Source organism: Eubalaena glacialis, chromosome 7, assembly GCF_028564815.1.
Source record: "Eubalaena glacialis isolate mEubGla1 chromosome 7, mEubGla1.1.hap2.+ XY, whole genome shotgun sequence".
Classification (NCBI taxonomy): domain Eukaryota; kingdom Metazoa; phylum Chordata; class Mammalia; order Artiodactyla; family Balaenidae; genus Eubalaena; species Eubalaena glacialis.
In genome coordinates, this window is record NC_083722.1 from 19,737,021 (window position 1) to 19,752,828 (window position 15,808).

The 15,808-nt window shown below is 41.5% G+C and overlaps 1 protein-coding gene and 1 long non-coding RNA gene across 2 annotated transcripts in view; one reads left to right on the forward strand and one right to left on the reverse strand.

The window, feature by feature from the left end:
• The window catches only part of ALDH5A1 (aldehyde dehydrogenase 5 family member A1), a 33,590-nt gene that overhangs the window by 6,946 nt on the left and 10,836 nt on the right, over positions 1–15,808 (forward strand). Inside the window, exons 3-7 of the mRNA XM_061195766.1 lie at positions 4,819–4,989; positions 6,410–6,526; positions 8,130–8,273; positions 12,440–12,583; positions 14,351–14,509. Of these exons, the coding sequence (XP_061051749.1) occupies positions 4,819–4,989; positions 6,410–6,526; positions 8,130–8,273; positions 12,440–12,583; positions 14,351–14,509 (735 nt within the window). The remainder of the gene's footprint in view (positions 1–4,818; positions 4,990–6,409; positions 6,527–8,129; positions 8,274–12,439; positions 12,584–14,350; positions 14,510–15,808) is intronic.
• On the reverse strand, positions 342–12,444 carry LOC133094973 (uncharacterized). The gene is made up of 3 exons (XR_009701540.1): positions 12,389–12,444; positions 6,389–6,536; positions 342–366 (listed from the first exon to the last, which is right to left on the reverse strand). It is a non-coding gene; the product is annotated as an uncharacterized LOC133094973 (long non-coding RNA).

Below are 15,808 nucleotides of genomic sequence, written 5' to 3' on the forward strand. Positions count from 1 at the left end.
AGAGAAGCCACCGCAATGAGAAGCCCACGCACCGCAACGAAGAGTAGCCCCCGCTCGCCTCAACTAGAGGAAGCCCATGTGCAGCAGCGAAGACCCAACACAACCATAAATAAATAAATATATAAATTTATTATTTTTAAAAAGTGATTTATTAGAATAGGTTGCTTGTGAGGCTTACAAGCGGGCAGGCAAGCATTGCACTGCCCCAAGTACTTAGTGGGTTACATTTTTATAATCAAAGGAAGAGAGGGGAGGGGGAGAAGACCTTCTTTGTCTTTCCTGAGTAGGTATCACGTTTCCATCATCAGCTCCGCCTCCACTTTGGGTTTTTTGTCCCTACATGGTCAGGCCAGGACTGTCACGGCACTTTGGAAAAATTATTTCAGGTCTCACTACAATGAGGGTCTTTCACTTTGAAATGTCCTTTCCATAAATGATTTTTTTGTGTGCACAGAGCATGTGCTGGGGGTCATTAACTTGATGACACCACTGGGCAGGTTGTAGGTCTCATGCCACCATTGTTTTATTGGGGCATGTCTCATGCTTCTGTTGTATGATTTTGTTGCTAATCAAGTTAGCTTGATTTTGTTGTTAAGCAAGCCAATCTGGCTTTGATGCTAAGCGACTTGTTCTGCTTTATGAGTCAAGCAAGCCCACATTGTTTCAGGATTTTCCCATTACTTTCTTGAGTGATCATTAACCTTACTGTGGTCTCCCAAAGCCCCCTAAAAATCCCTCTCTATCTACAGTCCCCTAATGGGGTTTCTAAGCTGAATATTTGATTATCCTACTCAATGCCTCTCAGCCTGGCAGGATTCCTTCCATCACCATTTGTGAGTCTGCTTTCTAAGACTCACACTGAGGTTAGTGTTGACTTAAAATATATTCACAACCTAAAAGTTGAGAGTTTTGTTTTATTCAGCGGGAATTTTTAGGACTTCAAGCCCGGGAGGCAGCATCTCAAGTAACCCTGAGAGAACTGCTCTGAGGAGGTGAAGTGCAGAGCCAGGTTATACAGAAGTTTTGCAACAAAGAGCAGGTAGTCTGAATGTCAAAAGATTATTGTATGACAATGGAGACACGACGACCCAAAACCTATGGGATGCAGCAAAAGCAGTTCTAAGAGGGAAGTTTATAGCAATACAAGCCTACATCAAGAAACAGGAAACATCTCGAATAAACAACCTAACCTTGCACCTAAAGCAATTAGAGAAAGAAGAGCAAAAAAACCCCAAAGCTAGCAGAAGGAAAGAAATCATAAAGATCAGATCAGAAATAAATGAAAAAGAAATGAAGGAAACAATACCAAAAATCAATGAAACTAAAAGCTGGTTCTTCGAGAAGATAAACAAAATTGATAAACCATTAGCCAGACTCATCAAGAGAAAAAGGGAGAAGACTCAAATCAATAGAATTAGAAATGAAAAAGAAGTAACCACTGACACTGCAGAAATACAAATGATCATGAGAGATTACTACAAGCAACTCTATGCCAATAAAATGGACAACCTGGAAGAAATGGACAGATTCTTAGAAATGCACAACCTGCTGAGACTGAACCAGGAAGAAATAGAAAATATGAACAGACCAATCACAAGCACTGAAATTGAAACTGTGATTAAAAATCTTCCAACAAACAAAAGCCCAGGACCAGACGGCTTCACAGGCGAATTCTATCAAACATTTAGAGAAGAGCTAACACCTATCCTTCTCAAACTCTTCCAAAATATTGCAGAGGGAGGAACACTCCCCAACTCATTCTACGAGGCCACCATCACCCTGATACCAAAACCAGACAAAGATGTCACAAAGAAAGAAAACTACAGGCCAATATCACTGATGAACATACATGCAAAAATCCTCAACAAGATACTAGCAAACAGAATCCAACAGCACATTAAAAGGATTATACACCATGATCAAGTGGGGTTTATTCCAGGAATGCAAGGATTCTTCAATATACGCAAATCAATCAACGTGATACATCATATTAACAAATTGAAGGAGAAAAACCATATGATCATCTCAATAGATGCAGAGAAAGCTTTCAACAAAATTCAACACCCATTTATGATAAAAGCCCTGCAGAAAGTAGGCATAGAGGGAACTTTCCTCAACATAATAAAGGCCATATATGACAAACCCACAGCCAACATTGTCCTCAATGGTGAAAAACTGAAACCATTTCCACTAAGATCAGGAACAAGACAAGGTTGCCCACTCTCACCACTATTATTCAACATAGTTTTGGAAGTGTTAGCCACAGCAATCAGAGAAGAAAAAGAAATAAAAGGAATCCAAATCGGAAAAGAAGAGGTAAAGCTGTCACTGTTTGCAGATGACATGATAGTATACATAGAGAATCCTAAAGATGCTACCAGAAAACTACTAGAGCTAATCAATGAATTTGGTAAAGTAGCAGGATACAAAATTAATGCACAGAAATCTCTTGCATTCCTATATACTAATGATGAAAAATCTGAAAGTGAAATTAAGAAAACACTCCCGTTTACCATTGCAACAAAAAGAATAAAATATCTAGGAATAAACCTACCTAAGGAGACAAAAGACCTGTATGCAGAAAATTATAGGACACTGATGAAAGAAATTAAGGATGATACAAATAGATGGAGAGATATACCATGTTCTTGGATTGGAAGAATCAACATTGTGAAAATGAGTCTACTACCCAAAGCAATCTACAGATTCAATGCAATCCCTATCAAACTACCACTGGCATTTTTCACAGAACTAGAACAAAAAATTTCACAATTTGTATGGAAACACAAGACCCCGAATAGCCAAAGCAATCTTGAGAACGAAAAATGGAGCTGGAGGAATCAGGCTCCCTGACTTCAGACTATATTACAAAGCTACAGTAATCAAGACAGTTTGGTACTGGCACAAAAACAGAAATATAGATCAATGGAACAGGATAGAAAGCCCAGAGATAAACCCACGCACATATGGTCACCTTATCTTTGATAAGGGAGGCAAGCATATACAGTGGAGAAAAGACAGCCTCTTCAATAAGTGGTGCTGGGAAAATTGGACAGGTACATGTAAAAGTATGAAATTAGAACTCTCCCTGACACCATACACAAAAATAAACTCAAAATGGATTAAAGACCTAAGTGTAAGGCCAGACACTATCAAACTCTTAGAGGAAAACATAGGCAGAACACTCTATGACATAAATCACAGCAAGATCCTTTTTGACCCAGCTCCTAGAGAAATGGAAATAAAAAGACAAATAAACAAATGGGACCTAATGAAACTGAAAAGCTTTTGCACAGCAAAGGAAACCATAAACAAGACCAAAAGACAACCCTCAGAATGGGAGAAAATATTTGCAAATGAAGCAACTGACAAAGGATTAACCTCCAAGATTTACAAGCAGCTCATGCAGCTCAATAACAAAAAAACAAACAACCCAATCCAAAAATGGGCAGAAGACCTAAATAGACATTTCTCCAAAGAAGATATACAGATTGCCAACAGACACATGAAAGAATGCTCAACATCATTAATCATTAGAGAAATGCAAATCAAAACTACCATGAGGTATCATCTCACACCGGTCAGAATGGCCATCATCAAAAAATCTAGAAACAATAAATGCTGGAGAGGGTGTGGAGAAAAGGGAACACTCTTGCACTGTTGGTGGGAATGTAAATTGATACAGCCACTATGGAGAACAGTATGGAGGTTCCTTAAAAAACTAAAAATAGAACTACCATACGACCCAGCAATCCCACTACTGGGCATATACCCTGAGAAAACCATAATTCAAAAAGAGTCATGTACCAAAATGTTCATTGCAGCTCTATTTACAATAGCCAGGACATGGAAGCAACCTAAGTGTCCATCATCGGATGAATGGATAAAGAAGATGTGGCACATATATACAATGGAATATTACTCAGCCATAAAATGAAATGAAATGGAGGTATTTGTAATGAGGTGGATGGAGTTAGAGTCTGTCATACAGAGTGAAGTAAGTCAGAAAGAGAAAAACAAATACAGTATGCTAACACATATATATGGAATCTAAGGGAAAAAAAAAAAAGGTCATGAAGAACCTAGTGGCAAGACGGGAATAAAGACACAGACCTACTAGAGAATGGACTTGAGGATATGGGGAGGGGTGAGATGTGACAGGGTGAGAGAGTGTCATGGACATATATACACCACCAAATGTAAAATAGCTAGCTAGTAGGAAGCAGCCGCATAGCACAGGGCGATCAGCTCGGTGTTTTGTGACCACCTAGAGGGGTGGGATAGGGAGGGTGGGAGGGAGGGAGATGCAAGAGGGAAGAGATATGGGAACATATGTATATGTATAACTGATTCACTTTGTTATAAAGCAGAAAGTAACACACCATTGTAAAGCAATTATACTTCAATAAAGATGTTTAAAAAAAAAAAGATTATTGTAAAGAAAACCAGATCCCAAGTTAAGGAATTTAGCGCTTTTCTTTGTATGTGAAGATGCAAGAGTCTGGGCTCACTGAAATCATTCCTTTGATATGCACCTCAGCTCTCTGGGGCCAGTATCCTGTGTTTTCACATCCTGAGTTCACTCAGGGCTCACCAGCTCACATTGGAGGGCTGCAAATCGCTGATGACTGTGACATCCTTTGTTTACTGATGTGGCAGGAAATATTCCATTCCTCATTAGAAATTTCTCAACTACCCTGTGGGTTTTGTAATGGGAGACTTTTCTGCTCTGCTTGCATCCTTGAAGAATTTAGAAACTCAGAATCATGCTTTCGTTATTAGAAGGTAATGAGTGTGTCCTTTTCTGATTTAATTTAGGGAAAGCCACTAAAGGAGGCACAGGGAGAAATTCTCTATTCTGCAAATTTCCTGGAGTGGTTTTCAGAGGAAGCCCGCCGCATTTACGGAGACATTATCTACACCCCAGCAAAAGAAAAACGGGCCCTGGTCCTCAAGCAGCCCCTCGGTGTGGCCACAGTCATCACCCCAGTATGTGGCAGGATCTGCAAGATCCTAGGGGAGGAGGTTGAGTGGGGTTTGAGCAGGTGTGCTCATCCTGTTAGCTCTGTCACCTGTTCTTGGCTTCCTGATGCCATTGCTGCATGTTGGAGGTGTGTTTCCTGGTCCTCTGTGATAGGTGTGAGGGGTGTGGTGGTGGCCAGGGGGCGTTTCTAATGCCTGCAGAAGGGGGATGACCCACTGGAGGACCCAGGGGCTCCTCTGACTTAGCATAAAGGCTTCTTCTTGGCATTGCCTAGTACATCTAAAAAGATCTTCTGGTATTTATCATTTTTTAAAAGACTTAAGATTTGACAATTTTTAAATGTGCTATAGTTTTGAGAAAATTTTATGCTTAATTTATGGTTATCATCAACAGCAAAGTATTTATGTATCTACCAGCAGGCACTGGGCCAGGTTCTGAAAGTAAAAAGGCTAAAAAATAAGATATTGTGTCTGCCTGGATAGGGCTGCAGTATACTTGCGGGGCACCCAGCTTTCTCTACATGAACTGCCTTTCTTGGGTCCACCTTCTAGATCCCCTATTAACTTCTCTACAGTGTCTGCCAGCTGGTCTCAAGACTGCTTATCTTTCCCTGCTCACCATAGTTACAGAGAACTGCCCCCCTCACTGCCTAGACTGACCAGGTTTGACTCAGAGCCGACTCTCCACTAGCTGTGTGACCTTGAGCAAATTACTTAACTGCTCTGTCTCACTTTGTCCAAACCTGCAGATGAGGAGAAAAATACCAACCTCATTGGGTTGTGATGCGGATTTAATTAATTATAGTTTAAAAGTGCTTAGAACAGTGCCTGGGACAGAATAAGCACTATATGAGTTTTTGCTGAAATAAAACGTTGTTACTATAGATACACAGTTGTGTACAGAGAGCTATCTATAAATATATAGAGAGAGGAAAGTAATATATCATCTACCATTTTCAAAATCACCTTTGCTAATATTTTCCTCCACAGGGTCAGCAAACTACGGCCCTCAGGCCAAATCCAGCCTGCTGCCTGTGTTTGTAAATAAAGTTTTACTGGGACAGAGCCACGCCCATTCATATACATACTGTATTGTCTGTGGTCTTGAGTCCTCGTGACAGAAACTGGACATCCCACAACGCCTAAAATTTTTACTACTCAGCCTGTTACAGAGAAAGTTCGCTGTCCCCAGCGTAGATGATTTTGTATTGTTTTAAACTCTGAAGATGTTTCCTGTCTGTATGAGCCTTTGTCTCCCCAGTCCCAGCAGTCAGCAGGTACCAGGTGTTCTGAGAGCTCACCTGTGCAAGAACAGCTCTGCCAGGCACCTGTGCACTGGGATTTGCTGGCCGACTTCCCAACCTGCCTGCCTTTGGACCAGGGGGCAGTCCTTCCTCTCACTTACCTCCTCTTTCTTTTGATCCAGTGGAATTTCCCCAGCGCCATGATCACGAGGAAGGTGGGGGCCGCCCTGGCAGCAGGCTGCACGGTGGTGGTGAAACCTGCCGAGGACACGCCCTTCTCTGCCCTGGCCTTGGCCGAGGTGAGCCTCTCTGCACAGAGTCCAAAAAAAGGATGTTATCTGGGACAGAAGGAAAGACTTTCGAAACCTCCTTCTTTGCCTGCGTCTCCTGTTTGATGGTGTTGTGTTTTAATTCACTAGCCATTATTTTAACCCAGATGATGTTCTTTTTAGAAAAAAATAACAGATGGGGGAGTTTTCTGTTATCTGTAGGCAATGTATTGTTTAGGCTACCCTAAAAATGATATCTAGCCGTCATTTTTATTGTCATAGTAATGTGACTAAAATGTGGGCATCTCTCAGATTCAGGGCACCTCTTATCTACCGTTCCCTTCTCCACCTCAATCTGCATCAGTCAGATCTTGTTCTTCTGTTTACAACCCTCTAATAGCTTCTCATGTCTCTCAGAGTAAGAGTCAGGCTTCCTGCAGTGGCCTTCACTTTTTTAAAATTGGGCATGTTTGATGAGTTTCTTCTATTCTGCACATTCCCCTTCATCCTTTTCTGTCCCTTACAATTTATCTTTCGAAGAAGCGGGACATTTGACCGGTAGAGCTCCCCATAGTCTGGGCTTTGCAGATGGCACACCATGCACCGTGTTCCCCTGTCTGCTGCACTTTCCACAGATTGGCAGCTGCATCCAGATGCTTCCTCAGACTTGGGTTTGATCCCATTTTGTGTTCTTTTGTCAGGAGGCGAATAATGTCTGGGTGTCTCTGTTTTCATATTTGCAGCCATTGCTGTGCAATGCTGCTCGGTCTGTTAATTCATTAGGAGTGCAAAAATGGTGATATTTGAATTCTTTCCTTTTTCTTTCATTTATTCACCAGACTACGTCTATAAATCAAAGCTACCCATCATCTCCTGTGTGGTTACCCAGTGGTAAATTCCCATAGGAAAGACAGAATGTTTGATTCTTTCTTTTTATTTACAGTTTTTCAAATTAATGCATCTATTCCTGTCATCTGCCTAAGGTTCCCAATTAGTTTGTTAGTAGCATTATGTGCTAGTAGATTTTAACGTATTTGATGAGTTTCAGTTGGCTGCGGTTATTATCCTTGATGAAGCTCAGATTGCCCCCATTTTTGGCCAATGGCAGCCTCTTCGAGTTGGCTCTTTTATCTTTTAACATAACTCTAACAGTTTTTGAGACCTTCCTTGCTAGTATGACAAGATATTTTAGACTTATTATATATATTTCTTGCCCCAGACCTGGGATTAACCATTTTTGCAGAAAGCCCTTATTTCTTTTGGTAGGAAATTATACTTTAAGACTACATTTGGGGCACTAGGGATGGTCATTGCTACTAGTTGGTCATTGTTTCTAGGCCTTTTAGTGTCAGGGCTAGGAAATATACATATATGTATTCACACACACACACACACTCACACAATAAAATAGTGCTTAAATTCATACAGAAACTTCCAACAACACATTCATATTAATATCACATTAGCACTATTAAGAATCTTATTTCAGTTCCAAATATATTCTGTCCCTAAAGTCAGCCTAGTTTGTTTTTTTTTTGCCATTACTTTTTAGATTAAAACATCTATTTATTTCTCTTTTCTGTTTTTCCAGTTTGATCATTTGCTGCCACATGTTTGCTGTTTCTCTTTACAGCTTGCAGACCAGGCTGGAATTCCTCCAGGTGTATACAACGTTATTCCCTGCTCTCAAAAGAAGGTCAAGGAAGTAGGGGAGGCACTTTGCACGGATCCCCTAGTGTCTAAAATTTCCTTTACTGGTTCAACAGCCACCGGAAAGGTATGTGACTCAAGTCTCAAAAAAACAAATGGCATTCTAATATCTTGTCTTTATAGAGTATCAAAATACTATTTCATCTCGATCACCATTTGTAGGAAGATTTCTGGCAGAGTGTTAAAGGCTCTGTCCCATAACGTAACGTCCAGTCATTTTCTGGAGATATTTGGATGCTGTTCCTTATTGTGACATGACCTAGGTTTCTATTTGACAAAACTGAAGGTTTAGGGGTAGACAAGGTTCCCATTATTTGTTGCATGTGAAGTAGCTGCAAGTTGTCCATAACTTTGGAATTCCCATAACTCTGGAATGCATGTTTCTTTCATAATCTAGAATTAAAGAAATGGATGTCTTAGAATTGAACAAAAATTGTGTCTAGTATAAAGGTGCTTACAGAAACAGAAAGGTCTTTTTTTTGTTTTGTTTTGTTTCCCCCCCTCATATGTTGAAAACTTCTTTCCCGAAAACTTCATTTGTGTGCCTGTGAGTGCATTTTTACTTATTCTTTTAAATGTTCAAAAGAGAAAAAAAGCAGAGGAGAACAAAAGTTCTTATTTATGGTGTTTCTCTCCAGATAGTATACTTTTTTTCTGCTGGTATTTATATACACACACACACACACTCATGCTAGAGACGTACATAAACATATATCAGATAAAAATAATATAAATCTAATCTGAAAGTTTTGGTGAAACTGGTCATTTTTTGACACCATGAGAAGCAGGAGAGAATAAAGCAATTTTAGTAGCTCCCAACCATAACCACATTTGTCATGCCATAAACTCGCACTTGGGAAGCCTGCCATTCATTCCAGAAGCAGGAATTTTTAGATCCATAAACTGCTACCACCCTGATCAATGGATCTTGCAGAGCAAACTTACTCTCAGAGGGTTTCAAGATATCAATAGTTAGAGAAAAAGAGAGAGGCCTGGGAAAAAGCGTTGTAAACCTTTACCATTGAAGCCAGAGAAATTCTCAGATGCTGGGCAAAGGCCAGCCACTCATTACTCAACCTCGCTTTGCTCAGCGAACCATCCCCATTGGATAGACCCCGAAGGAAAATGTCGACCCTGTTCCTGCCAAGTCCAACTGTGCCTCTTAAATTATTTACACAGGACAGTGATTCACTTCAAGTGGTTTAAAGGGAAGAGTGATAGGAATCACTGATAAAGGAATAGCCAAGGGCCTCTTCTGAGCTGATCTTTGCAGAGGATCAGTGGCTGAGCTCCTGATCTTGGACCGCAGAATCTTGCCTCTACTGAACCCCATTCGGTCAGCCTGTTCTGGAGATGCTGCCCTGCCCTCACTCCTTCTAGGGGGACCACCCCTCCCGGGGCCTGCTGCGGGGACAGCAGCCGTGCTTTATAGCACATAATACCTCAATCTGTTCCCCCACAGAGAATTCAACCATGAGTGGTCATTTGACCCGAGGAAAACAGATTCATAGGCTGGCCAGTGACCTAGGACGAGTGACCTGGCCATAGAGAGATGAGCTGGGCACTCACGTTCCCTTTCTAGGGCTTTGGAAGCTGAGATCCTGAGAAGGTCAGCAGGGGGAACTGGAGCAGAAAGGATTCCTTAAGACGTAGCAGGACTGCAGGCAGTGCCACAGGGGTCATGAAGGCCAGAGCCAGGTTCAAGCCCTCATCATGGGCACTGAGTAGCAAGAAGGCGCAGTCAGAGGACACAGGTGGAGGCAAGTGACCCAAGAGCGAGCAGAGTCAGAAAAATCAATGGCCTGGCAGAGAGCATTTCTTAAAAATTCAAAAGAAAATAAAGAAATAGGTTTACTCACACCAGTCAGAATGGCCATCATTAAAAAGTCTACAAATAAATGCTGGAGAGGGTATGGAGAAAAGGGAACCCTCCTACACTGTTGGCAGGAGTGTAAATTGGTGCAGCCACTATGGAAAACAGTATGAAGGTTCCTCAAAAAACTATGATCCAATAGAGTTGCCATGTGATAGAGTTGCCATATGATCCAACAATCTCACTCCTGGGCATATATCCAGACAAAACTATAATTCGAAAAGATAACATGCACCCCTATATTCATAGCAGCACTATTTACAATAGCCAAGACATGGAAGTAACCTAAATGTCCATCAACAGATAAATGGATAAAGAAGGTGTGGCATGTATATACAGTGGAATACTACTCAGCCATAAAAAAGAATAAAATAATGCCATTTGCAGCAATATGGTTGGACCTAGAGATCATCATACTAAGTGAAGTAAGTCAGAAAGAGAAAGACAAATACCATATGATATTTCTTATATGTGGAATCTAAAATATGAACTTATCTACGAAACAGAAACAGACCCACAGACATAGAGAACAGACTTGTGGTTGCCAAGGGGGAGGGGGGGTGAGGGAGGTATGGAGTAGGAGTTTGGGATTAGCAGATGCAAACTATTATATATAGACTGGATAAACCATAAGGTCCCACTGCATAGCACAGGAAACTATATTCAGTATCCTGTGATAAACCATGATGGAAAAGAATATGAAAAAGTATATACACACACATATACATATATATGTATATATAACTGGATCACTTTGCTGTACAGCAGAAACTAACATTGTAAATCAACTATACATCAATAAAATAAATTTTAAAAAAAGAAAAAGTTTAATCTTAAAACTTGTACTACTTTGTTGAATAGTAACATTTCATTGAGAAGACCGTTTTTTTTTAGTTCATTGCTGGAATATTAACATCTGGGCATATAGAGAAGTACCAGCACTGAAGCAATTTTCCAGCTTTTCTGAATTTTGACTAAGAGACCTATCATAAAACCCACAGCTGTGTATCACAGGGACCAGTCCTGGAGTGACCTTGGGCTTGTGACCACTGTTCGTTTCACTTGAACCATCCAAGCGGGTCCATCGTTCTCGTAGCTGTGACTGGACAAAGACCTACTATCGTGTAATAAAGCAAACATCCCTGGGCAGCTTTCCTAGGCCATAAGAATCTCTTCCTGGATATTTAAAGCCTAATAGTTATATGTATCAAAAAGCCTTACAGTTGTGCATTGAGCTAGTGATTATACTTTTTATTGTTGTTGTTATAGTGATTCTACTTCTACATATTTATACTAAGGGAATAATTGCAGTGTTGTTTTAATAGCAAGGAATCGGAAGCAACTTAAATTTCCAACAGATGGGGGCTGAATAAATAAATGAATGAATAGCTCTGCAATGGAATACTAGGCAAGCAGCTAAAGGATGTTCTAGAAACACACACTGATATGGGTGTATTTAAAGTGGTGTGAGCATGTTACGATGTTCCAGATATATGACTAATTGGGAAGATAAAGCAGGTTATAAAGCTGCATAACTTGGGGCTTCCCTGGTGGCGCAGTGGTTGAGAATCCGCCTGCCAATGCAGGGGACACGGGTTCGAGCCCTGCACCTGGAAGATCCCACATGCCACGGAGCAGCTTGAGCCCGCGTGCCACAACTAATGAGGCCCACGCGCCTAGAGCCCGTGCTCTGCAACAAGAGAAGCCACCGCAATGAGAAGGCCGCGCACCACAACGAGGAGTGGCCCCCGCTGCCGCAACTAGAGAAAGCCCGCGCGCAGCAACGAAGACCCAACGCAGCCAAAAATAATAAATAAATTTAAAAAATAAATAAATAAAGCTGCGTAACTCTACCATCCTCTTTAAAAAAAAAAAAAAAAAAAGGCACATGTCCCTGGTGTGTGTGGCCAAATTCTGGATGGATATACCTTAAGATTTTATCAGTGGTAAGCTATGGGTTATGGGGTTATGGGTGATTTTATTAGCGTATCTCTATAATATGATAATTTTATCATAATTTTTATCATAATTTTTTAATAGGTCATACATTGACATGGTTCAAAAATCGGGACAATATAAACATGTTTATATTCAGAAGTTTCACCCTCACCCCCATCCCCGATTTCCTCCCATTTATAAGTAATTTTTAGTTTCTTTATCTTCCTCATGTTTCTTTACCAAATACAAGCAAATATGAATACATATAGATTCTTATTTTCCCCTTTTCTTATGCAAACTGTCATCTCGTATACACTACTGTGCACCCGGCTTTTTCCACTACTGGGCAATTTTTTGAAACAAAGGCTTACCGGTCCATATAGTTGATTCGGTGCTCACAGCATCCTCTCATCTGCTCCCAGGTCCTGTTGCACCATGCGGCAAACTCTGTGAAAAGGGTGTCCATGGAGCTGGGCGGCCATGCCCCATTCATCGTGTTCGACAGTGCCAATGTTGACCAGGCTGTCGCTGGGGCCATGGCATCCAAATTTAGGAACTCTGGACAGGTGAGTCCCAGGGCATTTTTCTGGGTTGTGTGTTTTACAGATCCTACCCCCTTCCTCACCTCCTGGGAGGACACTCCCCTCATTCTTTGTCCACGTCCTCTTTCATCAGGTGTTTAGTAAGTGCCCCCTCTTAGCCTGGGACTCTGCTAGGCTCAGAGGGTCCAAAAAGAAATAAGTCATCATCCCTGGCTTCAAGGCATTTCCTGAACAGCAGATGCCTTTTAATCAAATTGTTCTCTCTTCTCATCTTTCATCTCCTCTTTGAATCTGGTTATTTTCATAGTTTTACCTCGCTGGGCTTTTCTCTGCTGAACAGGTTTAAACATCTCCTCAGACACAAAACAGCCTGAACACCTAGGGTCTGAGGCCCACAGTCTTAAGGAAAAGAAGGGAGGAAAATGTTGAGATGGTGCCTTGAAAAACTCAAAGCCCTGCTGCCTGGGTCTCATTCTTCCCGAGATGGAGAGGGCATGACAGGCACCCACTACAGGGCTGCACACACCACAGCGGCCCAAGGAGGGTCCAGGTTGTCCTTGGGAGAGTGGTGGCCTGAGCTCACACCTTGTAGGGAATCCTGGAGCATTAGATCTAGCAGGGACCTTCCCAGTTATCTGACACAAAACTTGCATTTTACAGCTGAAGACATGAAACTCTAGAAAGACTAACTGACTTGAAGTCATACATCCTTGGGTTCAGGATCTGGGACTGTGAACCTAGGGCCCGGTCTCCCAACTTCTATGCAAGCTGTTGCCAGGATCCTGGCTTCTTATACAATATTCTTAAGCACTTTGTCTTGGAGTACCATCGCTAAGCAGTTTTAAATGCATTCCAGAAATGGAATGATAACTCCTGAAAGGTTATCTGGGGGAAAAAAAGGTGAAATGTTGTATAATATTCCATATTAAATAGCTTTCATCTTTGTTTTGTCCTTTGGTAATTAATTTTTCTCCTTTCACATAACCTAATAAGCTTGGTTGTTTCAGAAACAGGTATGTTTCCTTTTAGAAACACAAAATGCCAAGGTGAGTAACCTTCAGAGTTACACTTATAAAGCTACAACTTTGGGGTGTATTGCCTTAAGCCAATAAAAATGCATAGGATACAAAATTATCTATAGGCTTGTTTCTATTAGAAAAATACACGATTAAGAAAAAAGCCAAGAAGAAAACGTATCAAGGGTAACTACATTTCCTGTAATGTGTTTATATTACATAATTTTTAAATATTAGGTCTAATTAGAAAAAATAATAAGCAAAGGGCTTTTCAATAATTTAGGCTGACACGGAAGAATGGTCTTGCGTCCATTTTCAAAATCTCGGATTCCACCAAGCACTTGAAAGGTTTAATAAGCTAGTGGATGTAAGTTAGCCTTTGAATCCCTTTCCTTCTAGCTCTGCTGTCACTGCAGCATCACTGTCTCAGGGAGTTACAGTTTCTTGTGTTGGTTTTATTCTTTCCAATAGGAGCCATTCGAAAAAACTTGGGTTAGGTGGCTTTTTGGTTTTTTGTGCACAGATATTTATCCTCGCTTACCTGTTTAACCACAGAGATGTGGCGGCTGTAGAGGGGCTTGGAGAAGTACATGCACTCAGCACGTTTGTCTTTAGGGCCAAGCCCACATGGGGAGGAACATAGCAGGTAGAACACAGGACGGGAATCACCTGGGAAAGTGCATTCACATTCAGAGGTAGCAGCAGTCACACGGTTACTGGTTGGGTCAATAGCTTCCAACAAACTGTCAGTGTGAGTTTGTTTCTTTTTGTCTAGACTTGTGTTTGCTCAAACCGTTTCTTGGTGCAAAGGGGTATCCATGATTCCTTTGTGAAAAAATTTGCCGAGGCAATTAAAACAAACCTGCATGTGGGTAATGGATTTGAGGAGAGAACTACTCAAGGCCCGTTAATTAATGAGAAAGCTGTAGAAAAGGTAAGTTCGTTTTATTATCTGTTCAATGTCATGGTTTCAGTATCACAAGCTTAACTAGCAAAACCACTCTGGTAAGGTGGCCAGCAAGGCGGTTTTGGAAACAATGGAGAAATCGGGAAAACAACTGAGTTTCTGCCAATTTGTATAAACTGAGTGGCACCACGTGGTTATAAGCTTTTCCAGCTCCGTCATTTCACTGAGTCCCCATGAGATCTGTCACTTCTGTTCTCCTACTGCCCTCCCTAAATTTTCTTTTACAGTGGTGATAATTCTATCTCCTGCTGCCTCAGGAATTAAGATCCTGAAATACAAAGTTCTTTAATTTTTGGAACACCTAAAAGGAAAGGAAAAAGGCTTTGTTTTTGAGATCGTTTATGTTTCAGCTGAACTGCTGGCTGGCATTGAAAACAAAATGCCCTTGCAGAAGAATCCTTGGCGAAAACATCCTGGCAGGAGATGTAGAGCCACAGAAATCATGTTTAAGATTTAGAGATGGCGAGAAAGGGAAACTCCTTAAGCAAGGATTTGTTTGTTCAAATAATGTCACAATCTTGACTACTAGCGAGGTGAGTTTTCTCTTCTTGTTCTACTGTTTTAAAAAAATAATCCTCTTTAGAGTTGCTTACAAGGAGGTTTCTTATAATACCAAACATCCGGTATGCTCCCTAGATAAGTCCTTACTGGTAGAAAGGATTTCAATAGAATTTTAGTAGAAAATAGAGGCTGGAGGTTGTGTGTGGGGAAAAAAGGGGGCACAGCCAGCCTCCTGGGTCACCTGAGGAACCAAAATCAAGTTAGAGCCAGGTCAGCACCCAGGTGGGAAGCACAGCCCAATCGCTGTTCGTCGGCCTCCTGAGGGCCTGAGGACCAAGCCCTGGCATGGCTGCCCTGACCCAGTGGGCAGTCTGGTTGGCTGAAGATCATGTCTGGTGCCTTCCCCAGTAGACACCAATGAAGTACTGGGGTTTTACAGAGCTCTGATAACATTTCTAGTTATTGCCTTGGGATTCTCTATCTCTAGATAAAGAACATACATTAAAGTTTACATCGGTACCACCTGCATTTTTTTTTTTAATTAATTTATTTATTTATGGCTGTGTTGGGTCTTTGTTTCTGTGCGAGGGCTTTCTCTAGTTGCAGCGGGCAGGGGCCACTCCTCATCGCAGTGCGCGCGCCTCTCACCATCGCGGCCTCTCCTGTTGCAGAGCACAGGCTCCAGATGCCCAGGCTCAGTAATTGTGGCTCGCGGGCCCAGTTGCTCCGTGGCATGTGGGATCTTCCCAGACCAGGGCTCGAACC